Below are 24,730 nucleotides of genomic sequence, written 5' to 3'. Positions count from 1 at the left end.
CCACTGAATCCTATTAAACAAAAGCCCCCCCCCCCCCCCACACACACACACACCATGAGGGGATGCTCGTGGTTATGGTAACCAAGAGAAAGAGGCCCTTACTGTTATCAGCTCTGATGGGGTGGGAGTGGAGGTAAGAGTGACCTGAATCTCACCAAGTTTGCAGTTGAGGGTCCTGCATTTGCCTCTCCCCCACCCCCTCCAGATTATATTGGGGTGATGTGCAGTTTACATTTGAAAATTGCTGGTCTCTGAAAGACCAAAAACAACATCTTTGGGGTTTTTTGGTTAGTCTATACCATGCCCATGAGGCACTGAGTCCTCTCAACCTCTTCTCTGAAGAGGAAGGAACACCGATGACCTCTAGAACCTTGGACTGGTCAGAAGCCCAAGACAGCAGCCCCATACCAGGTCCAGTCATCTGGTCCCTGGCCTCTCGGCCCTCTGCTGGTTCTGGAGCCAGGTGATGCTTGGGCCCTCCTGGCCCTCTGCTGCTCCCTGCTGGAGCTGCTGCTCTCAGCTGCCAAGGGCTGGGGCTCTTGGTCCAGGCAGTGAGCTGAGCTGAGTAGGGCAACACTGTCCCTCCCAGCTTCCTCCAAGGGCCACAGAGGCCTGATTCTTGGTGGACCACCACCTTGAGGTGCCTTTCCTGCCTCCCTGAGCCCACCACTTGGCCTCCCTCTACCTTTGTTCTATCTCTACCTCTGACCGCATCACAGAGAAAAGACCACGGACACTAGGTTGCTGCTGCACACTACGGTGGTGGTTTACTGGCTCAGGCTAGGTTGGAACCCTTCTTAGAGCCGCGGCTCCTGAGTTTTGGGGACGGTCCTGTTTGGGCTTCAGGGGAAGGCAGCGCTGGGGACTGGCTTCGGAAGCACAGCTGGCCAGAGGGGGTCAGGCAGCAGGTCATGGCAGTGGGATCCAGGTCTGGCGGTAGTTGCACTTGCTGGTGCACCTGCTGCGCCATGCGGTAGCTGTAGCCATTTGAGCTGCAGCCCTCCAGTTGCCGCTGGCCCGTCACCATCAAGAATCTGCCGTCCACTTGCACCATCAGCTCCTCGGGGGTGAAGCCGCGGGCATCCACCTTCATCTGGAAGCCATCCTTCGCATGGACATCGTCCGGCACAGCTGCCACATCGTCCCGGAGCAGTCGCACCGGCAGTGTGGCCACCTGGTTCTGTTCGGCAAGGGCCACGCTGGGACGCCGGGACGCCACCTGGCTCCCGTTGGGGAGACCGCTACCGACCCGTTGCATCCGAGTGAGCAACTGCTGTTCAAAGGCGCGAGGCTCGGAGCGTGCGCTCGGGCAGGGGCGTGGACACCGGGAGAGGAGGGGCCTCACGCGGCCCCGCGCGGCTCCCCTTCGGCTCTGCGCGACCCCTGCGCCGCTCGGCTTTGTTCAGCCGGGCTTCCTTCGCTTCCATAAGGGTTCGCTTTGGCAGAGTTTGGCGTCAGCTATGCACGGGTCAGGTTGTCAGCCGCCCTGGAGCGCCCGCTGCTGCTTTTATCCTGGATCCTGCCCCTTTCTCGGGCCCTCCCCCTTCTCCATCAGAGGGCCCAGGCGGCCCTGGGCCGTGACCCAACTGGACCGACTAAACGAGACTGGACGTGTGTGAGCGCGACCCTGGAGTGGTCACCAGCACAGAGCGGATATGAGATTGAGTCTCCCTGTTCTTGCTCTTCCAGGAATCAGGCCTGGGGGCAAGGATTGTCCCCTGAACAGAGCCATCCGAGTGTGATGCCGTTCTCTGACCATGCACAATCCTGTGACACACGGGGATGGGGAAGTGAATGCGTCTTCCTCGGTTTCCTTCATTCATCCACCCTGGGCCTTCTGTGCCAGGCTCAGGACTGGGTTCTGGGACCACAGAGATGAAGACGGGCCCTGCCCTCGTGGTGCCCACACTGTGGGAGGAGAGCCTTCCCAGACGCAGGAAAGCTTCTGCCCTCCTCTGCCTCTACCTCAACCCCACCTCGGTAGCCTCTGGCTTTCAGGGCTTTTATAATAAACCCTTTTTGTTGAAATGCAATGTACATACAGAAAAGTGCACAGAAGGGTACAGCTGAATTATCGCGAAAAGAGCACACCCATGAAACCACTTCACAGGTCAAGAAATAGAACTGTTGCTACTTAATCTCCACTGTAGCTGCAATTCTGTGTCCGGGGACATGTGGGACAGGGTCGAGTAGGAGTGGGAGGGAGATGTGACAGGAGCTAACGCCACCTCAGGCCCCAGGCCTGCACTTCCACCCTCGGGCTCGGGAGGTGGGCAGAACCCAAGATTCCCCCAAAAAGAAGCCCGTTTTCTGGGACGCTTCTCCTTGTCCCCAGGAAGACAGCGATCTGGACTCTGTCGGAAGCCTTCAAGAGGGACTAGAAGTGAGGAGGGGTCAATCTGGAGTGTTAACTCGGGCCTTGCTTGGTTGTCTGGGACCAAAAGGACAGAAAAGTCTGGAAGCTGGAGGCGAAGAGACCGGCGGTGGAAGACTACAACTCCCATCATACTCCGGGACAGCGACGCCTGCGCACTGTGCGCCCGTTGCCCATGCGGCCCTAGGGCTGGGAGCGCCGCGCCGCGCTGCGCTCCGCTGCGGGGGAGGCCATGGCGGAACCTTCCCAGGCGTCGACCCCGGCTCCGGCCGTACAGCCCCGTACCCTTCAGTCTCCAGCCCCGGCCCCAACTCCGACTCCTGCCCCTAGCCCGGCTTCGGCCCCGACTCCGGCTGCCACTCCGGCACCAGCCCCCGCCCCAGCTGCAGCCCCAGCCGGGAGCACAGGGACGGGGGGGCCCGGGGTAGGAAGTGGGGGGACCGGGAGCGGGGGGGATCCGGCTCGACCTGGCCTGAGCCAGCAGCAGCGCGCCAGCCAGAGGAAGGCGCAAGTCCGGGGACTGCCGCGCGCCAAGAAGCTTGAGAAGCTAGGGGTCTTCTCGGCTTGCAAGGTGGGGGCGGGGCCTGGGGTGAGAAGGGGCGGGGCTTGGGGCATCCTAGGGCTCGGGTGGGAAGGGTGGCAAAGCTCTGGCTGGGGAGCGGCTCCTCGTCCCGGGATACAGGGTTATTGACTGATCCTTCTGCCTCCAGGCCAATGAAACCTGCAAGTGTAATGGCTGGAAAAACCCCAAGCCCCCGACTGCTCCTCGCATGGACCTGCAGCAGCCAGCTGCCAACCTCAGCGAGCTGTGCCGCAGCTGTGAACACCCCTTGGGTAAGGCAGGTAGTGCCCTTGGAGCTGGGGAGGGTGGGCAGGTGCTGGGTCCTGCTTGGACAGGATGACTTAAGTGTCACAGAGCTTCACCTCTGAAAAACCAAAGATTCCTCCTAAGGAGGGATTGGGTTGGGAGCGTGTATCCCCCAGGGAGGAGAAAGGAAATTTGCCAGCCCAGAAGAGACAAGAGGCCACCCAAGGGCTGACGCAGGAGCAGTCAGTCTCGTTGCTGGTCACCCTGGTTGGAGGGACTGAAGGTGAATCTTGGCTGGCAATGTAGGGAGGCAGGAAGCCCTGTTGATCTCTTCTGTTCCTTCTTCCCTATGCTGCCATCTGTCCTTGTAGCTGACCATGTGTCCCACCTGGAGAATGTGTCAGAGGATGAGATTAACCGGCTTCTGGGGATGGTGGTGGACGTGGAGAATCTGTTCATGTCTGTTCACAAGGAGGAGGACACAGACACTAAACAGGTCTATTTCTACCTCTTCAAGGTGAGCTTCCTCCGGGAGTGTGAGTGAGCGAAGGAGGCGAGGCTGGGGGCATCTGCAGCTCTGAGCTCTGCTGACCTCCACTCCTCCCTGTTCCTCTTCCTCCAGCTCCTGCGGAAATGCATCCTGCAGATGACCCGGCCTGTGGTGGAGGGCTCCCTGGGCAGCCCCCCATTTGAGAAGCCTAATATTGAGCAGGTGGGATGAGGAAGGTGGTAAGAGAACTGGGGGCATCTTGGAAGAGTGGGGAGCCTGTGTTCTCCATCCTCAAGCTGAGAACAGGGGAGAGGTTCAGGAAGAGAGGACATTTTGCACTAACCTCAGGGTGGGCATGGGAGTGGGGAGAGGGCACAGTTTCTCTTCACAGAGAGCCCCAGAGTGAGCGGAGAGCCTGGCCCTTGCCCTTGGGAAACACCTGTTTTTGGATAAGAACCCAGCTGGCTGCTCACCCCTCCTTCCTGGTTTTGTCTCTGCCTGCCCCTTCTCAGGGTGTGCTGAACTTTGTGCAGTACAAGTTTAGTCACCTGGCTCCGCGGGAGCGGCAGACGATGTTCGAGCTCTCGAAGATGTTCCTGCTCTGCCTTAACTACTGGAAGCTTGAGACGCCTGCCCAGTTTCGGCAGAGGTCTCAGGCCGAGGACGTGGCTACCTACAAGGTCAACTATACCAGGTAGGCCCAGCCAGGGATAGCAGCGGGGGAGGCTCATAGGCATAACCTGGGTTCAGTGGTTTCCACTCTCACCACCTCCCCACTCCCCACAGATGGCTCTGTTACTGCCATGTGCCCCAGAGCTGCGATAGCCTCCCCCGCTACGAGACCACTCACGTCTTTGGGCGAAGCCTTCTCCGCTCCATCTTCACTGTGACCCGGCGGCAGCTGCTGGAGAAGTTCCGGGTGGAGAAAGACAAGCTGGTGCCCGAGAAGAGGACCCTCATCCTCACCCACTTCCCCAAGTAAGGCTCGTTCTGGCCTATCAGGATTTTGCCCCAACTTCACATCCTCCCTGTTGTCCCCTTTTTTCCAGGAAGGCTTCCTGGATTGGTCCCTCCTCTCCCTCCATGAGCCTTCTGGGATCTGGGCGTCTACCTGGCAGACTTGCCCATGGCCCAGACGCACCTTGCTAGCATTTGCCTTTGCGTGTACTAGTCTGGGGATGGCAGGTACATGGCCCGAGTGCTAACACTACCCCTGCCCACACCCTGGTAGATGTTACTAATTATTTCCCACGGGGCCTGGACACAGCCTCAGAATCCTTCCCACCACAGTACTCCAAGAAACCAGAGCTTACACTTGAGGTGGAACCTATTTCCATCCCGTTCTAGTCCTTTCTGTAAGATTTTCCTCTGTTTTGCCACACCTTCCTTTTGTTTTAAGCCTGGCTTGTAGCTACCCAGTTCAAGAAGCCTGTGCTGACTAATCCTGGCCCTCTGGCGCTCCTCTTCTGCCACCAGGTGGGAACAAGAGGTGGCAGGAGGGGTGGATTCTGAGCCCCATTTTGATCCTGAGACCCAGGGTGACGTGGTGCCCTGCCTGACCACACAGCACAGGACAGCGTCAGTTCAGACCCTGTCTCCCTGTGCTGTCCACCGTGGGAAACTGGTCCTCTGATCTCTGTCCTGGATTGTCCTGTCCTACCTGTGACTACAGACTCCTAGAAGGCAGGGGGCTGTGCCTGCCCCTAGTCTCAAGGCAGAGGCTGTCTACATTCTTAGCTTCCCAGTTCCCTGAGAGCGGGGTCTGTCTCTTTGACCCACCTCCAGTCCCTCTGGTGTCTGGCCCAGGCTGCTCCCTTGGTTGGAGAACAGAGTTGTGAGACAGACCTACCCTCCCCACAGATTCCTGTCCATGCTGGAGGAGGAGATCTATGGGGCAAACTCTCCGATCTGGGAGTCGGGCTTCACCATGCCGCCCTCAGAGGGGACCCAGCTGGTGCCCCGGCCAGGTATGTACCACAGCAGGCCCTGCAGGATCTCTGCTTGGCCTGCCTGACTGAGCTCAGCCCCCGCTGTGGAAGACGGGTTGTGAGTGGTAGCAGTGAGGAAGTGCAGGACGGCTCACCCGGGGGTTGGAGGGCCCGGATCCCTTTCAGGACCCACCAACACCTTTGACCCCGTCTGCTGATTTTTCTCTCTGTCTCTCAGCTACAGTCAGCGCAGCTGTTGTTCCCAGTGCCCCCATCTTCAGCCCCACCATGGGTGGGAGCAGCAACAGCTCCTTGAGTCTGGATTCTGGAGGGGCTGAGCCCATGCCAGGTGGGTACTTGACCCCTGACATCTGCTCCTCATTCACCCCTCCCCCGACCTCTCTCCCCATCCTTGGGAGACCTTGCCAACCTCCCCAGCAGGCGAGAAGAGGAAGCTCCCAGAGAACCTGACCCTGGAGGATGCCAAGCGGCTCCGTGTGATGGGCGACATTCCCATGGAGCTGGTCAACGAGGTCATGCTCACCATTACTGACCCTGCCGCCATGCTGGGGCCCGAGGTGGGCGGCCTGGCTTGCTAACTGATGCGGGGAAGGGGGCCTCACCCACCAAGACCCTAGCTCACCACCCCTCCTCTGGTATCCAGACGAGCCTGCTGTCAGCCAACGCAGCCCGGGACGAGACAGCCCGCCTGGAGGAGCGCCGCGGCATCATCGAGTTCCATGTCATCGGCAACTCGCTGACACCCAAGGCCAACCGGCGGGTGTTGCTCTGGCTTGTGGGGCTGCAGAATGTCTTCTCCCACCAGCTGCCGCGCATGCCCAAGGAGTATATCGCCCGCCTCGTCTTTGACCCGTGCGTCCCTGGCAGAGCCCAAACCCCAGGGCACCACACCCAGGCGCCTCTCCTCCTTGGCCTCCCCATTTCTCCCTGGCCTCTTCCTCCAACCTTTGGGAATTCTTGCTCCTCAGTTCCCAGCACTGAGTACAGCTCAGGCCCCCAGGGCCGTGGGGACTGGGGAGCATTTAGGGGACAGGTCAGGGCTGTGACCTGTCCCCTCTCCCCTCAGGAAGCATAAGACTCTGGCCTTGATCAAGGACGGGCGGGTCATTGGTGGGATCTGCTTCCGCATGTTTCCCACCCAGGGCTTCACGGAGATTGTCTTCTGTGCTGTCACCTCCAATGAGCAGGTCAAGGTGAGCGCACGCCTGTGGCCCTAGCCCCATCCCACCACCTGCTTCTGAGTTTGGATCAGGTCAGAACAGCAGGCCCTCAAACCTCCTGTTAATGGCCAGACAGTTCCTCACACCCCCACCAGGTGGCAGTTGTAGTTTGGTAACTGGATTAAGGCAACACCTGTTGGTGAATGGAGCCCAAGAAGCAGCCACGCTCAAATGGTCCCACGTTTCTTTCATCACCAGAACCTTCGCGTACGTTGGGGAGTTAGTCCTTTTTATAGTAGCCCTGCGCTGGGTGCTAGTCCTGGTTTCTGCCCTTTAATCATCACAACAGACTCACTAGTCGGGTCCCTTGTTCTCCTTTGAGCCTAATCCAGGTCTGCTGCTGCCTCACTGGTCCTGGCGTGTGTGGGAGACAGTGTCTCTGCAGGGTTCAGACGCTGCGATGAGCAGGGCCTTGTCGTTCCCCTTGGCCTTTCCCCCAGTTCTGAGGCTCAGGGACTGGGAATCAGTGGCCTGGGGACAAGAGCTTCCTGGTTGGGTTTGGATCCTGGCCCTGCCGTGGCTGGCCGTCTGACCATTTCCCACGTTGCTGAGTTTTGGGTTTTACTGTCGCGTGGGGGTAGTGATACCTGCCTCTTGGGGTAATGTGAGAAGTGGTCTGTGAAGCACCACACCTGGCCCAGAAGAGGCGCTTAGAAATCTGGGGTCCTCCACTCTTCTCCGCATAAGCTCCTCTTCCTCCTCTGGCCGCCTTTCCTCCTAGCTGCCCTGGACCTGCTGCCCCCCCCCACCTCCCGTCCAGTCCGCCCCCTCTGCTCTGGGCCCTCCTGAGACCCCTCCAGTGCTGGGCCCGCGCCCCCTGCTGAGCCCTGCTCCCCTCCCCCCAGGGCTATGGGACTCACCTCATGAACCACCTGAAGGAGTATCACATCAAACACAACATTCTCTACTTCCTCACCTACGCCGACGAGTACGCCATCGGCTACTTTAAAAAGCAGGTGACCCTCAGCCCGCCCCCGCCCTCTACCAGGGTCTGTGGGTCATTCTGTCCAGCCCCCTGGTGTGGATGCAGTGGGAGTCCCTTCGTGTCCCCTGTTCCATTCAGCACCTGTGGGGAAGTCCTTCATGCCCGTCTCCCTCCCGCTGCTGCTGCCCCAGTGAAGCACAGGGCCCTGTCGGGCAGTAGGGAAGAATCGGGAGGCTCCCAGGGGTGAGTCGGGAGGGGCAGCTGACCTGGAACCTTTCCAGGGACAGAGTAATCGAGGCTGCACAGTGCAGAGCTCTGTGCTGGGTACCATAGGGGGTCCAGGAATTGGGAAGAGGGGACATGGCATGCCCTGCCCCTCAGGTGCTCCTGCGGGGGGGGCCCGTTGAAGCTGGAAAAGCCTTGCTGATGGATTGGGCCATAACTGTCCCCTCCCTAGGGCTTCTCCAAGGACATCAAGGTGCCCAAGAGCCGCTACCTGGGTTATATCAAGGACTACGAGGGTGCAACACTGATGGAGTGTGAGCTCAATCCTCGGATCCCCTACACGGAGCTGTCCCACATCATCAAGAAGCAGAAGGAGGTTGTGTGTGTGTGTGTGTGCGCGCGCGCGCACACTCTTGGACTTGTCCATGGGGCTTTTCGTGAATGTACAAGTCGGGGTGAACACACGTGTGGATGGGTGCCACATGTGCGTGTGTGAGGTGGGGACGGGCCAAGACCTTGCTTCTTGCTCTGCCTCTTGGAGAAGTTAGGAGGGGAGGGGCAGGACCTGGCAGTGGCCCTGGGAGGGTTGTGGCTGGGGCCGGGTTCCCCCTCAGACCCTTCCTTTCCTCAGATCATCAAGAAGCTGATTGAGCGCAAACAGGCCCAGATCCGAAAGGTCTATCCCGGGCTCAGCTGCTTCAAGGAAGGCGTGAGGCAGATCCCTGTGGAGAGCGTCCCTGGCATCCGTGAGCAGGGGTTTTGGTGGGGGGAGCAGGGTGCGCTGCTTGGGGTGTATCAGGCTTTCTTAGGGATGTTCTCCCCACTGCCCGCTTTGCAGGAGAGACGGGCTGGAAGCCGCTTGGGAAGGAGAAGGGGTGAGTGTTGTGTGGCGGGAGAGGGTGTTGGGGGAGGCAGAGGGATCAGGAGCCGCAGACGTGGCATCTCTCACCCCAGGAAGGAGCTGAAGGACCCTGACCAGCTCTACACAACCCTCAAAAACCTGCTGGCCCAGATCAAGGTGGGGAGACCAGGTTCCCTTCTGGGGGTCCCTGCGCCAGTGGCTGTGGCTTTATGGCCTAGTGTGGGGTGGGTGGCAGTCACGAGCTGGGCATGGGGCAGCGTGGGCCTGGCCCCAGCTTGGCTCTCCTCTCCAGTCACACCCCAGTGCCTGGCCCTTCATGGAGCCCGTGAAGAAGTCGGAGGCCCCGGACTACTATGAGGTCATCCGCTTCCCCATCGGTGAGGACGCTCCATTCGATCCCCTCCTTCCACTTCTGCCCCCAAATCGACTCCTGCTCCTGCCTTCACTGGGCCACACAGGCCCCGGTGACCCACCCCGGCGGGCAGCCCCGCTCTCCTCAGTCTCTTCAAGGCGTGCCCGTTCTCTCCTGCTGCCCAGACCTGAAGACCATGACGGAGCGGCTGCGCAGCCGCTACTATGTGACGCGGAAGCTCTTTGTGGCTGACCTGCAGCGGGTCATCGCCAACTGCCGCGAGTACAACCCCCCGGACAGCGAGTACTGCCGCTGCGCCAGTGCCCTGGAGAAGTTCTTCTACTTCAAGCTCAAGGAGGGGGGGCTCATCGACAAGTAGTCCACTTTGGACCACCTTCACTGGGACATCTCCACCTCGGGCTCTGAGCTGGCGCCCGGGGCCCTCTCAGCTTGACACGTTCCAGCCAGGGACCCTGCAGCCCTTTCGGGACCCTCAGGCACCCAAAGCCTGCAGCTCTGTCCCACCCTTCATTGTGTCTGACCTTGGGGAGGGGTCTCCTGGGTGTGAGACCCAGCCCCGCTAGAGTGGCTGGTGGTCCCCAGGCCTGGTCCCTGTGGAGCTGTGGAGACTGGGAGGCCAGGGCGTGGCCCTGGTCGCTGTTTCCCCAGGGGCAGGACTGCCAATTTTAGTTTGAGTGAGGGGGCTTCAAGGTTGGAAGTTCAACCTGAACTGGAGGGACCACTCCTTGCCCCCCCTGCACTGTTCTGTCTGTCCCCCAGGGGTGGGGGGCGTGGGGACCATTCATTTCCTGGCATTAATCCTTTGGAGGGAACAATAAAGCTCTTTTTTTCTTCTGTGTAGTTGTTTCTTGGGTAGAGTCCTCGGACATAGCAGGCTGACCCTGACCAGTACCTCCTGCAGGCTGGAGCCTGTAAAGCCCCCGGTGGTGCTGGGACACCCCCCCCAACCCGGTGCAGCAAGCCTCATGCCTAGTCCTGGGCCCCTGGGGTGATGGGACCTGCCTGGCTGCAGACCCCTGCTTGTCCCTGCTCCTACTCCAGGTTCCAGGGTGGCGGGGGTCAGAATCTCTACCTGGCTGCCTCTGCCTGGGTGGACACGGTTACAGCTGACTCCAGAAGGGGCAGGGGTGTGGGTGTGGAGACTCGACTTCACTGTCAGTGTTTCTGTCCCCTTGCCAAAGTGTGCACAAGGAGTTTTTTCTGGGGGGCAGGGAAGGGAGATTCCTGAAGCCAAGCTCCAGCTGGGCTGGCTCCTCCCCTAAGTTTCGCTTTCCATTTTCGATCTCAGCAGAGCCCAGCGGCATCCGGGCTGGGCTAAATAAACCAAGCAAACCCAGGGGGGCTGCCTTCCGCAGGTGGTACAGGTGAGACCTGGCTGGGCAGGGGGCCGGTGTAGTCTCTGTTACTCCTGTCTCCCCTCTTGGCCAGATCAGGTTCCTGGTGGGTCCCTGCGGTGCCCTGCCCCACCTCCCTCAGGCAGGATAGAGTCCTGGGCAAAGAGAGCTCTCTGTACCAGACTGGGCTGGCTGGGAGTGGGGAGGGGTGTGGGGCCTGGCGGTCTGAATCCCCTGCCATTCCCAGAATGGAGCTGCGACCCTACCAGTGGGAGGTGATTATGCCTGCCCTGGAGGGCAAGAATATCATCATATGGCTGCCCACGGGTGCTGGGAAGACGCGGGCAGCTGCTTATGTGGCCAAGAGGCATCTGGAGACTGTGGATGGAGCCAAGGTGGTCGTATTGGTCAACAGGGTGAGTGGTTTGCCCTCCCCTCAGTGGGGTCTTAGCTCCATGGGTGCCTCAAGACAGAACTCCAGAGCTGCTGTGGCCAACTCTAAGCTCACCTATCTTCACCCATTCCGGTCCTTGCCTCCCCCAACCCCACTTGCCCCTGATGCAGCTGCTTCTCCCCATCTCATTTTCCATCCCCAGGTGCACCTGGTGACCCAGCATTGTGAGGAGTTCAGCCGGATGCTGGACAAACGCTGGACCATCACAACCCTGAGCGGGGACATGGGGCCACGAGCTGGCTTTGGCCACCTGGCCCGGCACCATGACCTGCTCATCTGCACAGCTGAGCTGCTGCAGATGGCACTGACAAGCTCTGAGGAAGAGGAGCACGTGGAGCTCAATGGTGAGGGCTGTGGGCAGGGGGAAAGGGTGTGCACCTGAGGCTCCCCTGCCTGCCACCCCCAGGGCACTTGTAGTAGAGATGTGAGGGGTTCCCCATTTGCCAAACTCCAGCATACACCCTAGTAGAAACACCTGGCTACAGTGCAGGATCTTGGGTGAGTCCCGTCCCCCAGCTGAGCCTCAGTTTACTAATCTCTAAAATGGAGATAAATTATCCCTGCCTGGCCCATTCTCTGGGGACTGGCTGCAAGTTGTGAAAGGAGGAAGGAGTTCGTAGATGAGTTGTGGGGAATACATGAAACGAAACTTATCGGGGGGGGGGAAGGGTCTGTGGGTCACAGTCTTCTCCCCTTGTGCTCCCAGCCTTCTCCCTGCTTGTGGTGGACGAGTGTCACCACACGCACAAAGACACTGTCTACAACATCATCCTGAGCCGGTACCTAGAGCATAAACTCCAGAGGACACTGCCCTTGCCCCAGGTGCTAGGTCTCACAGCTTCCCCAGGCACTGGCGGGGCCTCCAAGCTCGAGGGGGCCATTGACCACATCCTGCAGGTCAGCTTGGTCCCTGCGACCCTCCCCCAACCTGACCCCCTAGGACCTCCCTGGCCTGCCCTACCCCATGCCCACCAGCCCTACCAGGCTCCCTCAGGCAGGGACGGGCCCCTTCCTCACCTAAGCTCCAGGCTCCAGTAGCTTCTCACTGTACTTAGAATAAACTGCCAGCTCTCTACTCTGCCTTACAAAGTTCCCTGTGACCTCGCCCCTGCCTGCCTCTCCAGCCTCACTTCTTCCCCCTTTGCCCTCACTCCCATGACACTGGCCTTCTCTCTGTATCTCCAGCGTCTCAGCCTGGCTGTTCTCCCTTTCCACTTGCCATTCCTTTTGCCCTGAATGCTCTTCCCCCTGCACTTTACCTTTCTGGCTCCTTCTTGTTATTCAGGGAACAGCTTAAATGTCACCTCTCCCTGATCTTCCCTGATCACCCCCCTGCACTCTATCGTACCATCCAATTTCATTCTTTTCAGAGCTCGTTAACACTAAAATTCTCTTGTTACTCTTCATGGTTTATCCTCTGTCTCCCCAGCTCCAGTCTAAGATGCTCTGTCTCCCCAGTACCTAGACACCAGCACCAGGACAGAGAGGGCGGGCAATAAATATTTGTTGAATATATGAATCCCCACTCCCAATGGCCCTGCCTCAGCTGGACCCATCCTGCCCCAGAGCTCTGCCCATTGTCCCCACGGGACTCCCTCCATTCCAATGAGCCCCTCTCTGTTGCCCCAGCTCTGTGCCAATCTGGACACGTGGCGCATCATGTCACCCCAGAACCACCACCCCCAGCTGCAGGAACACAGCCCCCAGCCCTGCAAACAGTATGATGTCTGCCAAAGGCGCAGCCAGGTGTGTGAAGGGATGGGCACGGGGTGGAGGTGGGGTCTGGTGTGAAATTAGGGCCCCCAGGGTTGAGCCCTGACTCTACCCTCAGGAGCTCTGTGACTTCAGGTTACTTGCTTATGTATCTGAGCCTCCATTTCTCCTTTCTGTGAAATGGGGCTCATGCAGCCCATGCCCACAGCCTCTGTTTGATTTGACTCAGATGACACCGTGAGCATCTGTCAAAACCCTGGGCACACTGTAGAGTGCTTTGCAAACCATAAAGCTGGGGCTCTCTGTGCCAAGGCTGTTAGGAGCTCTCTCCTGCCATGCTAACACTGCCTGGTGTCTGCTAGGACAGGGCTGGGCAAGGACTAGACCTCACTGTGCTCAGGCCAGAGGTCAAGGGGACATAGGAGGTGCAGACAGAGCAGGAGCGGTACAGGAACCTGACCCCTGCCTCTAGCCAGGAGCTCCCTGCTCTCCAACACCGACGTGGCGGCAGTAGCCAGTAGCGGCGCGGCTTCCCGTGGAGATCAGCGCCCCCGCTGGGTGCCCATTCCCCTGAGGTGTATGGGAATCCCTGCACTCTTCTCTCCAGGACCCATTTGGGGACAAGCTGAAGAATCTCATGGACCAAGTCCACGACCATCTGGAGATGCCCGAGTTGAGCCGGGACTTCGGGACGCAGATGTACGAGCAGCAGGTGGTGGAGCTGAGCCAGACTGGTGAGAGGGGCTGCCCGGGCGGAGGGCGAGGCGGCTGTGCGGGCGCTGTGGACCGGGCCTGCCTGGGGGCGGAGCCTAGGTGGGGGCGGACCTTGGAGGGGCGTGGCCACTCAGCCCTTGCGCCCCTGCCGCCCGCAGCGGCTGCGGCGGGGCTCCAGCAGCGGCGGGTGTACGCGCTGCACCTGCGGCGCTACAACGACGCGCTGCTCATCCACGACACGGTGCGCGCCGTGGACGCCCTGGCCACGCTGCAGGATTTCTACGACTGGGAGCGTGCCACTAAGACGCAGGTCCTGGATGCCGAGCGCTGGCTGCTGGCGCTGTTCGATGGTGAGGCTCTCGGGGAGGCGGGAGGGGTGAGAACCGGGCGCCAACACGGATTTGGAAGGTACCAGTGAGGGTACGGGCGCCCTATTTTTCTAACCTAAAGTCAAAGCTGTGGATATGACAAAAGATGTATGCCCTTATTTGTGAAGGTTTGCATAGATGTAAAAACTAATTCATGTTATTGACAAAGATTTTTTTTTAAACCATTTAATTGGGACTGTCCCTGAAAGTCTGGGGTGTGTGATACCTTTGAACTGGGACATGAGGTGGCCAGAGATGAAATTTAAGGCTAGAGGCCCTAGCACAAGGGGTTTGGGGGGGGCAAGGATCTTTCTGAAGAGACCTGAGGTGGAGTCAGTCTTGGGTAGCAGAGGTCAACATGAAAAGGTCAAGGGTCATCCTGGTACTTAGGTGGAAGAGGAGTGTTGGCCTGAGGTATGTGGGCAAAAAGTCCTCTACGGTAGGCCCCTGGTGTAAGGCTGGCTGGCCTTGAGGCTGCGCAGGCATAGGGTGTCCTTCAGTGTGCTCTTGGTGCTGCTCAAGGGGAATTAGGCAGGAGCAGTTATCCTCAGTCCCCCTCTGTACTCCTGCAATCCTATCCCTGTGAGCACACACCCTGCCCTGCCCTGCCCTGCCCTGCCCACCCCACCCCACCCCACCCCACCCCATCCCATCCCATCCCATCCCATCCCATCTCATCTCCAGGCCTGAGTCCTGTCCCTGTTTTGGGCTTTTCTGGCAGAGCACAAGAATGAGCTGGCCCGCCTGGCAACTTGTGGCCCAGAGAACCCTAAACTGGAGAAGCTGGAACAGATCCTTAAGAAGCAGTTCAGGAACGAGAGCCCCCGGGGCATCATCTTCACCCGAACCCGCCAGAGCGCTCGCTCCCTCCTGCTCTGGCTCCAGCACCAGCCTGGCCTGCAGACAGTGGACATCCAGGCCCAGACACTGATTGGGGCTGGGAACAGCAGCCAGAGCACCCATATGACCCAGGTGTGGGCTTTGGGGAAAGGAGCTGAGGCTGGGGGGCTCCCTAGGGGAAAAGGGGATGGGTCGGGGTCTTCACAGAGAGATAGGAGGCTGATTATCCCCAGGCAGAGGGCAGAGAGCTGGGGGAGAGAGATGGACACTGAAATCCCCAGTTTTGAAGGTCCCCCTAGTCTGGGGTTCCCTGGGGGCAGAAAAGCAGAGGCTTGGGGAGCTGCAGGAAAAGAGGTGAATGATGTCCTTGGGACAGGGAATCAGGGGCCTGGGGTCCCTTGCAGGAGAAGGCTAGGTCCTGAGAGCTCCTGGATAGAGAGGCAGGGACCCATAGGGAGTCCCTAGGGGAGAGAGGGGTTAGATGGTCACCTGGGAAAACGGGCAAGATCTTGGGGTGGGGATGGGGTGTACTTGGAGATAGAGGTGGAGACACAGGGTCCTTAGGGAAAGGGCCAAGATTGTGAGTCAAAGGGCTGAACCAGAAGAGGCTGGGCTGGCAGGAGGGTGGGCCTGACCCCACCTCATGCACCATCCTCTTTCTCCTCCCCCATCCCCAGAGGGAACAGCAAGAAGTGATCCGTAAGTTCCGGGTCGGCACCCTGAACCTCCTGGTGGCCACGAGTGTGGCGGAAGAGGGCCTGGACATCCCCCAGTGCAATGTGGTGGTGCGCTATGGGCTCCTGACCAACGAGATCTCCATGGTCCAGGTGCCCAACCACCCCGCTCTCAACAGCCCTCAAAGGATCCTGGGTGGGACCCCAGCCCCACTCAGGCCCCTCCCTTCTCTCTCTCTCCAGGCAAGGGGCCGTGCCCGGGCTGGTCAGAGTGTGTACTCATTTGTGGCAACTGAGGACAGTCGGGAGCTGCGGCGGGAGCTGACCAATGAGGAGCTGGAGGCTCTGATGGAACGGGCAGTGGCTGCTGTGCAGGAGATGGATGAGGCTGAGTACCAGGCCAAGGTCTGTGGGCAGCCTGTTCGCCCTGCAGGGAGAGGGGCTTAGGATGCTCTGCCTGGAAGCTCTCTGATTGCACACACATGCGCACCCCTCTTCCTCTGAGGGCCCTCTTGGCCCACCTGGGGAGGGTGTGAATGGATGGATGGGTAGAGGCCAGGGGTGGGGCTGCCAGGGAAGGCAATGGCTGTTCTCCAGTTGCCTTGGGAACAGGCCTTGTCCAGGGCTTTTAATTTATCCTTGTTACTAAATACTTAGTGTATCTGTGAGAGCCGCCTTACAGCCTTTCTGGAGCCAGGTGGTGGGGGGCGGGGGGGTGGAGGGGGGGCGGAAACCAAGACACATGTACAAATAAGCCCAGAACCAGGACTTGAATCAGTTCCCGTGAGGCAGGGTCACCATTGTCCCCTTGCCCAGGATGGTCCCTGTTTACTCCTGTTGTCCCAGCATAATTATTAATGATGCCTTGTGTTAGACTCAAAGAATCAGCTTTGCACAAAATCCTCCAAAGCAGGGCCAAAGATTCAATGAGAAAGCTTGCCCCGCCCCCACCTTTGCCCCACCCCTGTATTATTTTTCTCCACAGAGTTGCTTCCTTTTTTGTTGTTGTTGAGGAACATTTGCCCTGAGCTAACATCTGTTGCCAATCTTCCTCTTTTTTTGCTTGAGGAAGGTTAGCCCTGAGCTAACATCTGTGCCAGTCTTTCTCTATTTTATACGTGGGTTGCAGCCACAACATGGCTGACGAGTGGTGTAGGTCCGCGCCCGGGAATGGAACCTGCGAACCCAGGCTGCCGATTCGGGTGCCTGAATTTAACCACTACACTCGGGGCCAGCCCCAGAGCTGTTTCTAAAAGCTCCAGGGAGGGTCGAGGAAAGTCTCTTCTGGGTCCTAATGATCTGAGGTCTTTGGGAGCTCTGTGTCCCCTGGGAGCATTCCTGGAGTTGGGTCTCTTGGGCCCCAATCACGCCTAGTGTCCCCTCCCACCCCAGATCCGGGATCTGCAGCGGGCAGCCCTGGTCAAGCGGGCAGCCCAGGCGGCCCAGCGGGAGAGCCAGCGGCGGCAGTTCCTGGCGGACGAGGTGCAGCTCCTCTGCATCAACTGCATGGTGGCTGTGGGCTATGGGAGTGACCTGCGGAAGGTGGAGGGCACCCACCACGTCAACGTGAACCCCAACTTCTCGTGAGACCTATGGAAGGGGCTGTCTGGATGACGGGGGGAGGGGTGTGCAGGGGGACTAAGAATCCCTCCCATCCAGATGGTGCTTGGAGGGTTTGGGAACTTACAGAGCGTTTTCACAGTAGTCTGGTCAGACAGGTTTTATCACCATCGCATTTTACAGATGAGGAAATAGAGGCTTGTGCCCAAGCTCCCACAGCAACTATGTGGTTGAGCAAGAGCTGGAATTCAGGAAGCCAAATGCTGAGGGGCCACAAGCTGGCCCCCTGGGTCCTACCTACTCTGAAGACATCAAGAGGGGCTAGTTGTCCCTGAGCCACCCCCTCCTCCTCTGTCCCCTAAAGGGTAAGCTTCCCTTGTCTTCCCTCCATGCATTCATTTGTTCAGTGTTTATTAGGCACCTACTGTGTGCAGGCCACTGTGCCCAGGATCTTCATACAGGCTCACATTTGAGGAGGCAGCATTTCGGCTAGGTCTGGCACGGTGGATCGGGCTGGAGTGTGAGATGAGTATAGGCGGGGCTGATGCGACAGGAATAATTCTGGTTGACCTGAGCAGAAGGCTGTGAAGGATGAGATTCTGAAAGAAGACAGCCGAGCCTGTGGAGGACCGTGAAGGTCGGGCCTTCGTCCTGGAGGCACTCAATGCTCCCGGAGGGATGTTGAGCAAGGGAATGTCAGGGCCAGATTTACATTTTTAGGAGATCGCTCTAAAAGATCACTCATTTTAGAAGATGAGCTGGTGGAAGGATGGCGTGGGGTTGGGAGTAAGGATGAGATGGGATGGAAGGATGGATGGCGCAGGGAGATCTCTTGGGAGACTGTTGAAATCACCCAGGTGGGTAGTGCTGAGGCCTGAACGTGGGCAGAAGGGAGTGCAATGGAGGCAGCGCAGGCAGAGCTTTTCGAAGATCAGATTTCCTGGTCCTGGGAGGTGTCTGGGCCTCTTGAAAGGTAGAAAGGCCCAGGCAGAGGCTCAGCAAGCAGGCATGAGAGCTGGGGCTCAGAGGGTCCATGAGGGCTGTGGCCACTCCCGTTCCTCTCCAGGATCTACTACAAAGTCTCCCAGAAGGCTGTGGTCATCGACAGAGAGTTCAAGGACTGGAAGCCTGGGGGCGCCGTTAGCTGCAGGAACTGTGGGGAGGTAAGTGCTGGGGCCATGGCTCTTAGCTCCAGTCTTCAGAAGACTCGGTCTGAGAGAGGAGGCCCAGCCTCTGCCATCAGGACATCAGGATGCCCCCACTGGCATGGGGGAGACAGCCCTCCCCTAGGAGCCCCCAGTCTGAGGAGAGTGGTCCAACTCCCTGTCTTAGGGAGCCCACAGTGTGATGGGGGAGATAGCTCTCAGTCTGAGGTGGGAGGCACAGGCCCTGCATTCATGGACGCTACCTTGAGGAGAGAAGCCCAGTCTGAGGACAGAGACCCACACCCGGCCGTCTCTGTCCCACCCCCAGTCCTGGGGTATGCAGATGATCTACAAGTCTGTGAAGCTGCCAGTGATCAAAGTCCGCAGCATGCTGCTGGAGACCCCGCGAGGGCGGGTCCAGGCCAAGAAGTGGTCCCACGTGCCCTTCCCGGTACCTGACTTCAACTACCTGCAGCACTGTGCCCAGAGCCTGTCGGACCTCTCCCTGGACTGACCACCTTGTTGCTGCAGTGCTCAGCTCAGGCTGCAGGGGGCGGGAGAGTCCGCAGCAGCCACCATCTTCCCCTGGGCAAAGCCTGAGTCCAGGCCCCTCCTGCCTGAGTCACCAGCTGGGGGCACCATGCTGACCAGGTACAGAGGAACCCTGGGCGCCCAGGCGGGCTTGGGCCCCCACCCTGGTGAAGCAGCTGGAGGACCACATCTCAGCCCCAGACCCCACTCACACCACACAGACCCTTTCCTACGCACTGGATGGAGGGGAGACTGAGGCAGGAGAATGGCCACACTGTACTAGGAATCACCAGTTTCTCTCGGCCCCTCGATATTCCTTCCCTGCGAAGGCCACTTCTATTTTTTGAGGCTCCCCATAAATTAAAAGTAAAGAAGTGGGAAATTGGTGTAGACAACATGTGGTATTTGAAAAACAGATTTGTTGAGGTATAATTGACATAAAATAAACTGTACGTAAATATTTATGGTGTCTAATTTGATAAGTTTTAACATTTGCATGCTCCTCCACAGTCAAGATAATGAACATAGCTGTCACCCTCAAAAGTTTCATTGTTCCCATTGTAACCCCACCACCCCCCATCCACTGATCTGCTTTGTGCTATATTTTTAATGTTAAAAGTTTTTTTTAACACCCCACTTTATGGCTCTCATGTAACCTTATTTGGAGAGAACATCAAAAGTCTAGATTTGAGAGCCATCACGAATGAGGCCTTCCTGCCCCCTCCACCCCATAATAGGCTCCAACCCCAATGCCCCGCTGTCTACCTTCTCTTAATCCCCAGGTCATCTCCCCTGGGCTGGGGAGAGGCTGAGAGCCAGGATTCGAGGGGTGGGGCTCAGGTAGGCATGGGGGTGGAGGGAGTTGTAAAGGCCTAAATTTTCTGTTCTCATTTTAACAGGAAAGAAAGAGAAAAAGACAGGCAAGATCTAGGTTGATTCTTCAGGGAAAGGCTATTTCTGTAGTAAGAGGCCCAGCAGGCAGGAGTCACCTTCAAGAGGAAGAGAGGGGGCTAGGGCAGAGATCTGAGAGCAGGATGGCAGTCCTTCCTGCCATCTAACCTGCTTCCCTCCTGCTACATCAGTGGTCCTGCCTCAGGGTAGATGGGAAATAGTGCACTCTCCCTCCCCCAGCATCTTCTTTCTTTAGTCCACCTCGTGTCCGACTAGGGGCTGAAGTTCCAGTTCCAGTCTTTTGGGTCTCCATACCCCCAGAGTGTTCCCCTCTTCCCTAGGGCCCTTCTTCCTCCTGATCTCTGGTGTCCCTTGGCCCTGGCTCCAGGAGTCACCCTTCTCCTCCCTCCTGTCCCATCTCCACCTCCAGGGGCCCCTTCTTCTGCCCATCTGCTCCCCACTTTGCCTTCACTTGTTATCTCCCCTGCCAGGAACGTGCCTTTTACAGCTCAATAAAATTAGCGACTGGGGGCAGAGGGAGGGGGGCAGGGGCCTAGGGGTGCTAAGCTCAATGGCCTTGAATGCGGCTGGACGCACGGAGTCCGGACGCCTGTCATTCCAGGGCTAAACAGTGACAGCTGAGGGACCTGAGCTGGTGTTGGGGGCAGAGCGGGCAGCTGTGTTGCAGGGAGAGAGATGGATTGAGGATAAAGATGACCTGGGCACCTAATGGTCCCCTCAGTGGCCTGAGCCCATACATAGCCAGCTGACCGCTGGATGCGTGACCCTCGCTTTAGAGGGAGTATTCTCTCTCTCACCCACCTTGCCAGGCTGGGAGAGCTTTCTTGAGTTCAGATGCAAGGGGGAACTCAGGCAAGAAGAGGTTCTTGGGTTTTCTTTTTCCAATGACGGATCTTCACATGGAGCCACTGCCTCCAGGTCTTCTGGGCAAGGCTGCCCGAAAGACGGGATTCCGTGAGGTCTCAGGACCCAGGCATCCTAACTTCCCAGCCTCAGAAAAGCCAGAGCTCCAGACCCTCCCCCGTGGCCCGGATGCTCCGCCCTTTCTGCCCACCTGGACGGACTGGCCCACCCCACCCGGCTGAGACTCAGGGAGGGGCTCGACCGCGGCTCCCCCTCCCAGGCCCCGCCCCCGAGCAGGGCCCCGCCCCGTCCCCCGCCAGCCCGAAGCCGCTGAGCTCCGAAGCGCGGCGAGAGCAGGTGGCGCGGCGAGCTCGGTCTCTGCCCCGCAGGTAAGTCAGCGACGCGCGCTGGTCCACTCTGAGGACCTCGAGGGCAGCGCAGGAGAACAAGGCAGCCCCTTCCACCTGTCCTGTGCCCTCGTCTCAAAACTGGGGGACCCCAGAGGACAGCAAGGACATCTCTCTCGGCTCTGCGCACCGACGCTAGGCATCTAGCAGGTGGGACTAAACTCTGGGGAAGTTTAGAGGGTCCCGGCTGGCTGTCGCCGATGCCGGGGCGGGCTCTGAGGGATGGGAAGCGACAGGGCCCCAGGCACGCAGCTTTCTGGAGGAGAGATTGGGGGTGGTGACTGCAGTCCTCCGCTGGGTAAGGAACCTCATTGACTGGCGGTGCCCCGTGCCTCATCCGAGTGCAGCATCCTACCGCCTCCCTTAGGGAGTGATGAAGTGGCCCAAACGGCTTCTGTGCTGTGGGTTAATGAGGTAAGAGCCACTGCCTAGCTGAGCTGGGGCCTGGCTTTCCTGGTGAGCCCCAGGACACCTGCATCTTGTATTTACACCTGGGTACAGATGTGCGCGAGTAAGGGAGAGGGGGATCGTCCAGATGGCCTGGGGAACCCACAGAGCCTGGAGACTGAGTAGATTTTTTCTGTGTCCGTGTCCCAGAGCCAACTGGGGGAGGTGATCACATAAGCGGACCTTATAGTAGATGTGGGGTGCATTTGCACCCTCTGTGTTGGGATTTGAGCTATAGGAAATGGGTCCTGCCTCCTAGGACCTCAAGAAAAGCTTCCTGGAAGAGGAGGTCCTGGGCTGGCAGCTCAGATGTGATACTTAGAACTCTGAGCCACAAAGGAGAGTCGGACTTTGGGCCTGGGTGCTGGGTCTGGGTAGAGCAGAGGGCCCCGGATTGTAGAACAGAGAGAAGTCAGTATGCTGCCATCTGGATTCATCCAGGATCCATGGACCTCCTAGGGATCATCACAAGCCTACGGACAGACCAAGATCCACCTCAGATGGGGGAGCTTGCTCTGTCTATCTAGTTCCCCCATTCTGTTGTCTCCCTCCACCACACACACTATCGTAAGTTCTGTCTCAGCTCTGCCCTTCATCCTTTCTGCTTCCATGCCAACTTCTTGCTTCTGGGAGGCAATGCACTATAGTGGAAAGAGTGGGGGCTTTGGGGTCAATTAGACTTGAGTTCTGTCTCCTCTACCTACTGTGTGACTTTGGGTTAGTTACTTAACCTCTTCGAGCTCACTTTCCCACCTGTAAAATGGGGATAATAATAGAACCCGCCTCATAGGGTGGCTGCAAGGATTAAATGAGAATATGCACGTAGAGTGCTTAGCCAGTGCCTGGCGCCGGGTGAGGGCTCAGCCAGTGTAAGTGTCCCCTCATGTGTGGGACAGCAAAGCCAGTCTGCGGCGGGTGGTGGTGGTGGTTGGAAGTTTTTTTTTCACTTGGCCAGAGAGAGCAATGCCCTTCACCGACATCACCCCACCAGCCCCTGCCCCCTGCTGGTCCCTGGCTCTCTGCTGGACCCGTCTGGGCTGCCCAGGGCCCCTCGCCTCCTTCTCTCTTAATCGCCCTGTTTTTTTGTCTCCAGGGTGAGCAGAGGGGCCCCAGCAGGGCAGGGACCAGGGGCAGGAGGAGCCCACTTGGGGCTGTGTCTCTGGGGAGCAAACTGGCTTAGAGACCCAACCGAGAAAAATGCCTGGTTGTCATCACCTCCCTGCCCTGCCCAGTCCAGAAACCCACAAGTTGGGGTCGAGCTGCACTAAACTTTTCCAGGAAGATAAATAATGCAAGGGACTGAAAGTCCTGTTTGGGGATTGTCCAAGCTGCCCTCCAATGGAAAGACAGCTTCAGTCCCTGGCCCGAGCTCTGGAGGCTGCCAGGGAAGCCTGGGTCTAGCAAGCACCCTTAAACCTGGGCAAGGGAGGGGGTGCCCGTGCCCTAGCTGGGCGCTTTCAAGGGCTCCACTCTGGCCATCCCTCTCCCTGTAGGGTGAGGAGTAAGCAGGGCCAAGGGGATGAGGCTATGCATCCCCTTCAAGGCCACATTCTCCAGACCTGTCACTCTGGAGCTCCCTGCCCAGATGGTGGCCAGCTTGCTCCCAGCCCATGCAAACATCTTCCCTGGGCCTGTTCTCCTCAGGGCACGTTATGCCACTAGTACTTGCACCCCTAGATTTGAGGGACGACTGAAGACAGCTAAGGGGCAGCTGTTTGCTAGGCATGAAGATGGAACTCAGATGTGAGGCCAGGTGAACACATATGTGGATATGAGTCGCTTGGGGTGCAGAAAGTTGCTGGCAGTAGGAAGTGGGTTGCTGGCCGGGGCCAGGGTGGGAGTGGAGGTGTCTCTCCCTACACAGCATTGTTCTCCTGCAAAACTCCCAGGAGTCAGAGGACTCTAAATTGGAACCTGGTCTTCCAGGTCATTATGAAATTGTATTTGTCAAGGTGGGAGCTTAGAACATATTTTAATTAACAGGTTGTTCACTTGATTTATAACTTTTAAATATTTAGAAACATGTATGTGGGCCCCCATTTGTCCTCTTGCCCCAGTCCCTGCACAGTTAGGGGTGGTCCTGGCAGCACCTGTGACCGAAGCTGCTATTTGGTGCATTCCCTTCCTGCTCTCCCTGTCCCCCGATACAGTAGCGCCCCTGTAAAATTGGTCTCAGGACACACCACCTGGACCAGGAAGGAGTTTCAAGGTGAAATGAAGACTGTCAGCTGTCGCCAACAAGCGGTTCCCCCTTGGGCCTCCTGACCTCATTCTCTACCCCAAAATTGGGACAATTGTTTTAAATGTCCTGTGATGCTTAGGGGGAAGGGATGATGGGGAGAGAGTTTGCTTATCTCCTGAGTGTGGGGAGGGTGTGGGCACTCATTGGACCCAGAGAGCAACAAGGGAGCCAAATGGGGCTGCAGCAGCAGGAGAGATGGAAGTTAGACTGGGGGAGGATCAGGGCTGGACCCCACATCCCTCCAGCTGCCCTTCTCAGAAGGAGCTGTGCCGGCCGCCAGGAAGGGGGCCATGTGTCTGTAATGTGGGTCCTCCTGTAAGTTTGGATCTTGAGCTTTGGATGGGGAAGAGGGTGGGGGCCAGCTGGCCAGATGGTGGGAGTCATCCCTGGCAGGAATGAATGGCATATCGGTCTCAACCATAGTTGAGTGCCCTGTGGCACCTGGACACACCGTCTGTTCAGAAGAGAGAGTCACGCAGCCTTTTTGTGGCTGTCCCTGACTCACTCATGGATTCTGATTGGGCTGTTTGAGGATCACACCTGCCACCTTGGCCTCATTAGTGCTGCGAAGTGCTTGATGGAACTGGACACACACACACTCACGCATGCCCTCACACACGCACACTCACACTCAGACACTCTCACACACCCAGGGTGCATGCCCGCTGACACTAACTCACAGATGTTGCTGTACGCAGTTGCATACCCCTCAATGCTGCCTCAAGGGCAGTCTCAGGTACGGGCCCCCTGCACACCCTCCTGACACATGCACTCTGCTGACCACACGCCTTCCCCACCGTCACTCTCACTCTCCCTGTCAGTGACTTTTCATTCACCTTGGGTGACCTGCCAGCTCCAGTGGCCAGGGGTTGGCTTACTTGAGGGTGGCTGGGGGCCAGATGCCTGCATTGGTTCGGTGTTAGGGACAGGACGTAGCAGCGTCGCTCTCTTGGGACTCCTCGCAAACCCCGCCAGGCTCGACATTTGGCACTTCTGCTCCCCCAAGTCCCACAGGAGAGTCTCCAGTCCTGAGTCTCTCAGTCCGTCTGTCCCTGTGTAGTTCTCTGAGCCTCTTTCTGCCTCTCATCCTGTAAGTGTGTCTGTCCCTGTGTCCCGTGCATGCTCTCTGCTTGGTCCTTCCCCTGCCCCTGTGCCTGTCATTTTCTGTCTGTCTCTCCTCTCTCCCTGACTCTGAGTCTGTCTTTTTCTGTGTGTCTTTCTCTCTTTCTCCTTTCTCTGATGTGTGTCTCTGTCTCTCTCTCTTTTTCTGGGTGTGTCTCTGCCCTTGTGTGTCTGTCTCTCTGTCACACACACTCCTCA

At 58.3% G+C, this 24,730-nt stretch overlaps 3 protein-coding genes across 4 annotated transcripts; 2 read left to right on the top strand and 1 right to left on the bottom strand.

Annotated features, from left to right (window-relative positions):
- Positions 1-12: 12 nt before the first annotated feature.
- Positions 13-2,130, bottom strand: HSPB9 (heat shock protein family B (small) member 9). The gene has a single exon (XM_046676179.1). It carries the CDS (start codon positions 1,256-1,258, stop codon positions 776-778), a length of 483 nt encoding a protein of 160 aa, XP_046532135.1. The 5' UTR covers positions 1,259-2,130; the 3' UTR covers positions 13-775.
- Positions 2,131-2,461: 331 nt separating this feature from the next.
- KAT2A (lysine acetyltransferase 2A) lies at positions 2,462-10,059 on the top strand. Of its 2 annotated transcripts, none has more exons than XM_046676176.1 (18): positions 2,462-2,945; positions 3,085-3,208; positions 3,554-3,699; positions 3,805-3,894; positions 4,185-4,366; positions 4,459-4,650; positions 5,533-5,639; positions 5,839-5,949; positions 6,042-6,178; positions 6,265-6,473; positions 6,688-6,814; positions 7,687-7,797; positions 8,224-8,367; positions 8,623-8,737; positions 8,830-8,866; positions 8,946-9,009; positions 9,146-9,230; positions 9,391-10,059. In XM_046676176.1, the coding sequence occupies exons 1-18, from the start codon at positions 2,607-2,609 to the stop codon at positions 9,582-9,584; spliced, it is 2,514 nt and encodes an 837-aa protein (XP_046532132.1). In that variant the 5' UTR covers positions 2,462-2,606; the 3' UTR covers positions 9,585-10,059. The 2 variants fall into 2 exon arrangements, with proteins under 2 accessions (XP_046532132.1, XP_046532131.1); XM_046676175.1 differs by having other exon boundaries at positions 6,039-6,178.
- Positions 10,060-10,472: 413 nt separating this feature from the next.
- Positions 10,473-19,023, top strand: DHX58 (DExH-box helicase 58). Its single transcript, XM_046674509.1, has 13 exons — positions 10,473-10,590; positions 10,808-10,976; positions 11,157-11,358; positions 11,721-11,911; positions 12,644-12,760; positions 13,335-13,461; positions 13,600-13,791; positions 14,531-14,781; positions 15,327-15,476; positions 15,567-15,728; positions 16,716-16,906; positions 17,950-18,046; positions 18,357-19,023. The coding sequence occupies exons 2-13, from the start codon at positions 10,809-10,811 to the stop codon at positions 18,540-18,542; spliced, it is 2,034 nt and encodes a 677-aa protein (XP_046530465.1). The 5' UTR covers positions 10,473-10,590; position 10,808; the 3' UTR covers positions 18,543-19,023.
- The last annotated feature ends 5,707 nt before the right edge of the window (positions 19,024-24,730 follow it).

This window comes from Equus quagga, chromosome 11, assembly GCF_021613505.1.
Source record: "Equus quagga isolate Etosha38 chromosome 11, UCLA_HA_Equagga_1.0, whole genome shotgun sequence".
NCBI classification, from domain to species: domain Eukaryota; kingdom Metazoa; phylum Chordata; class Mammalia; order Perissodactyla; family Equidae; genus Equus; species Equus quagga.
Note: the sequence above shows the minus strand (reverse complement) of the source record. Positions and strands in the feature narration are given on the sequence as shown.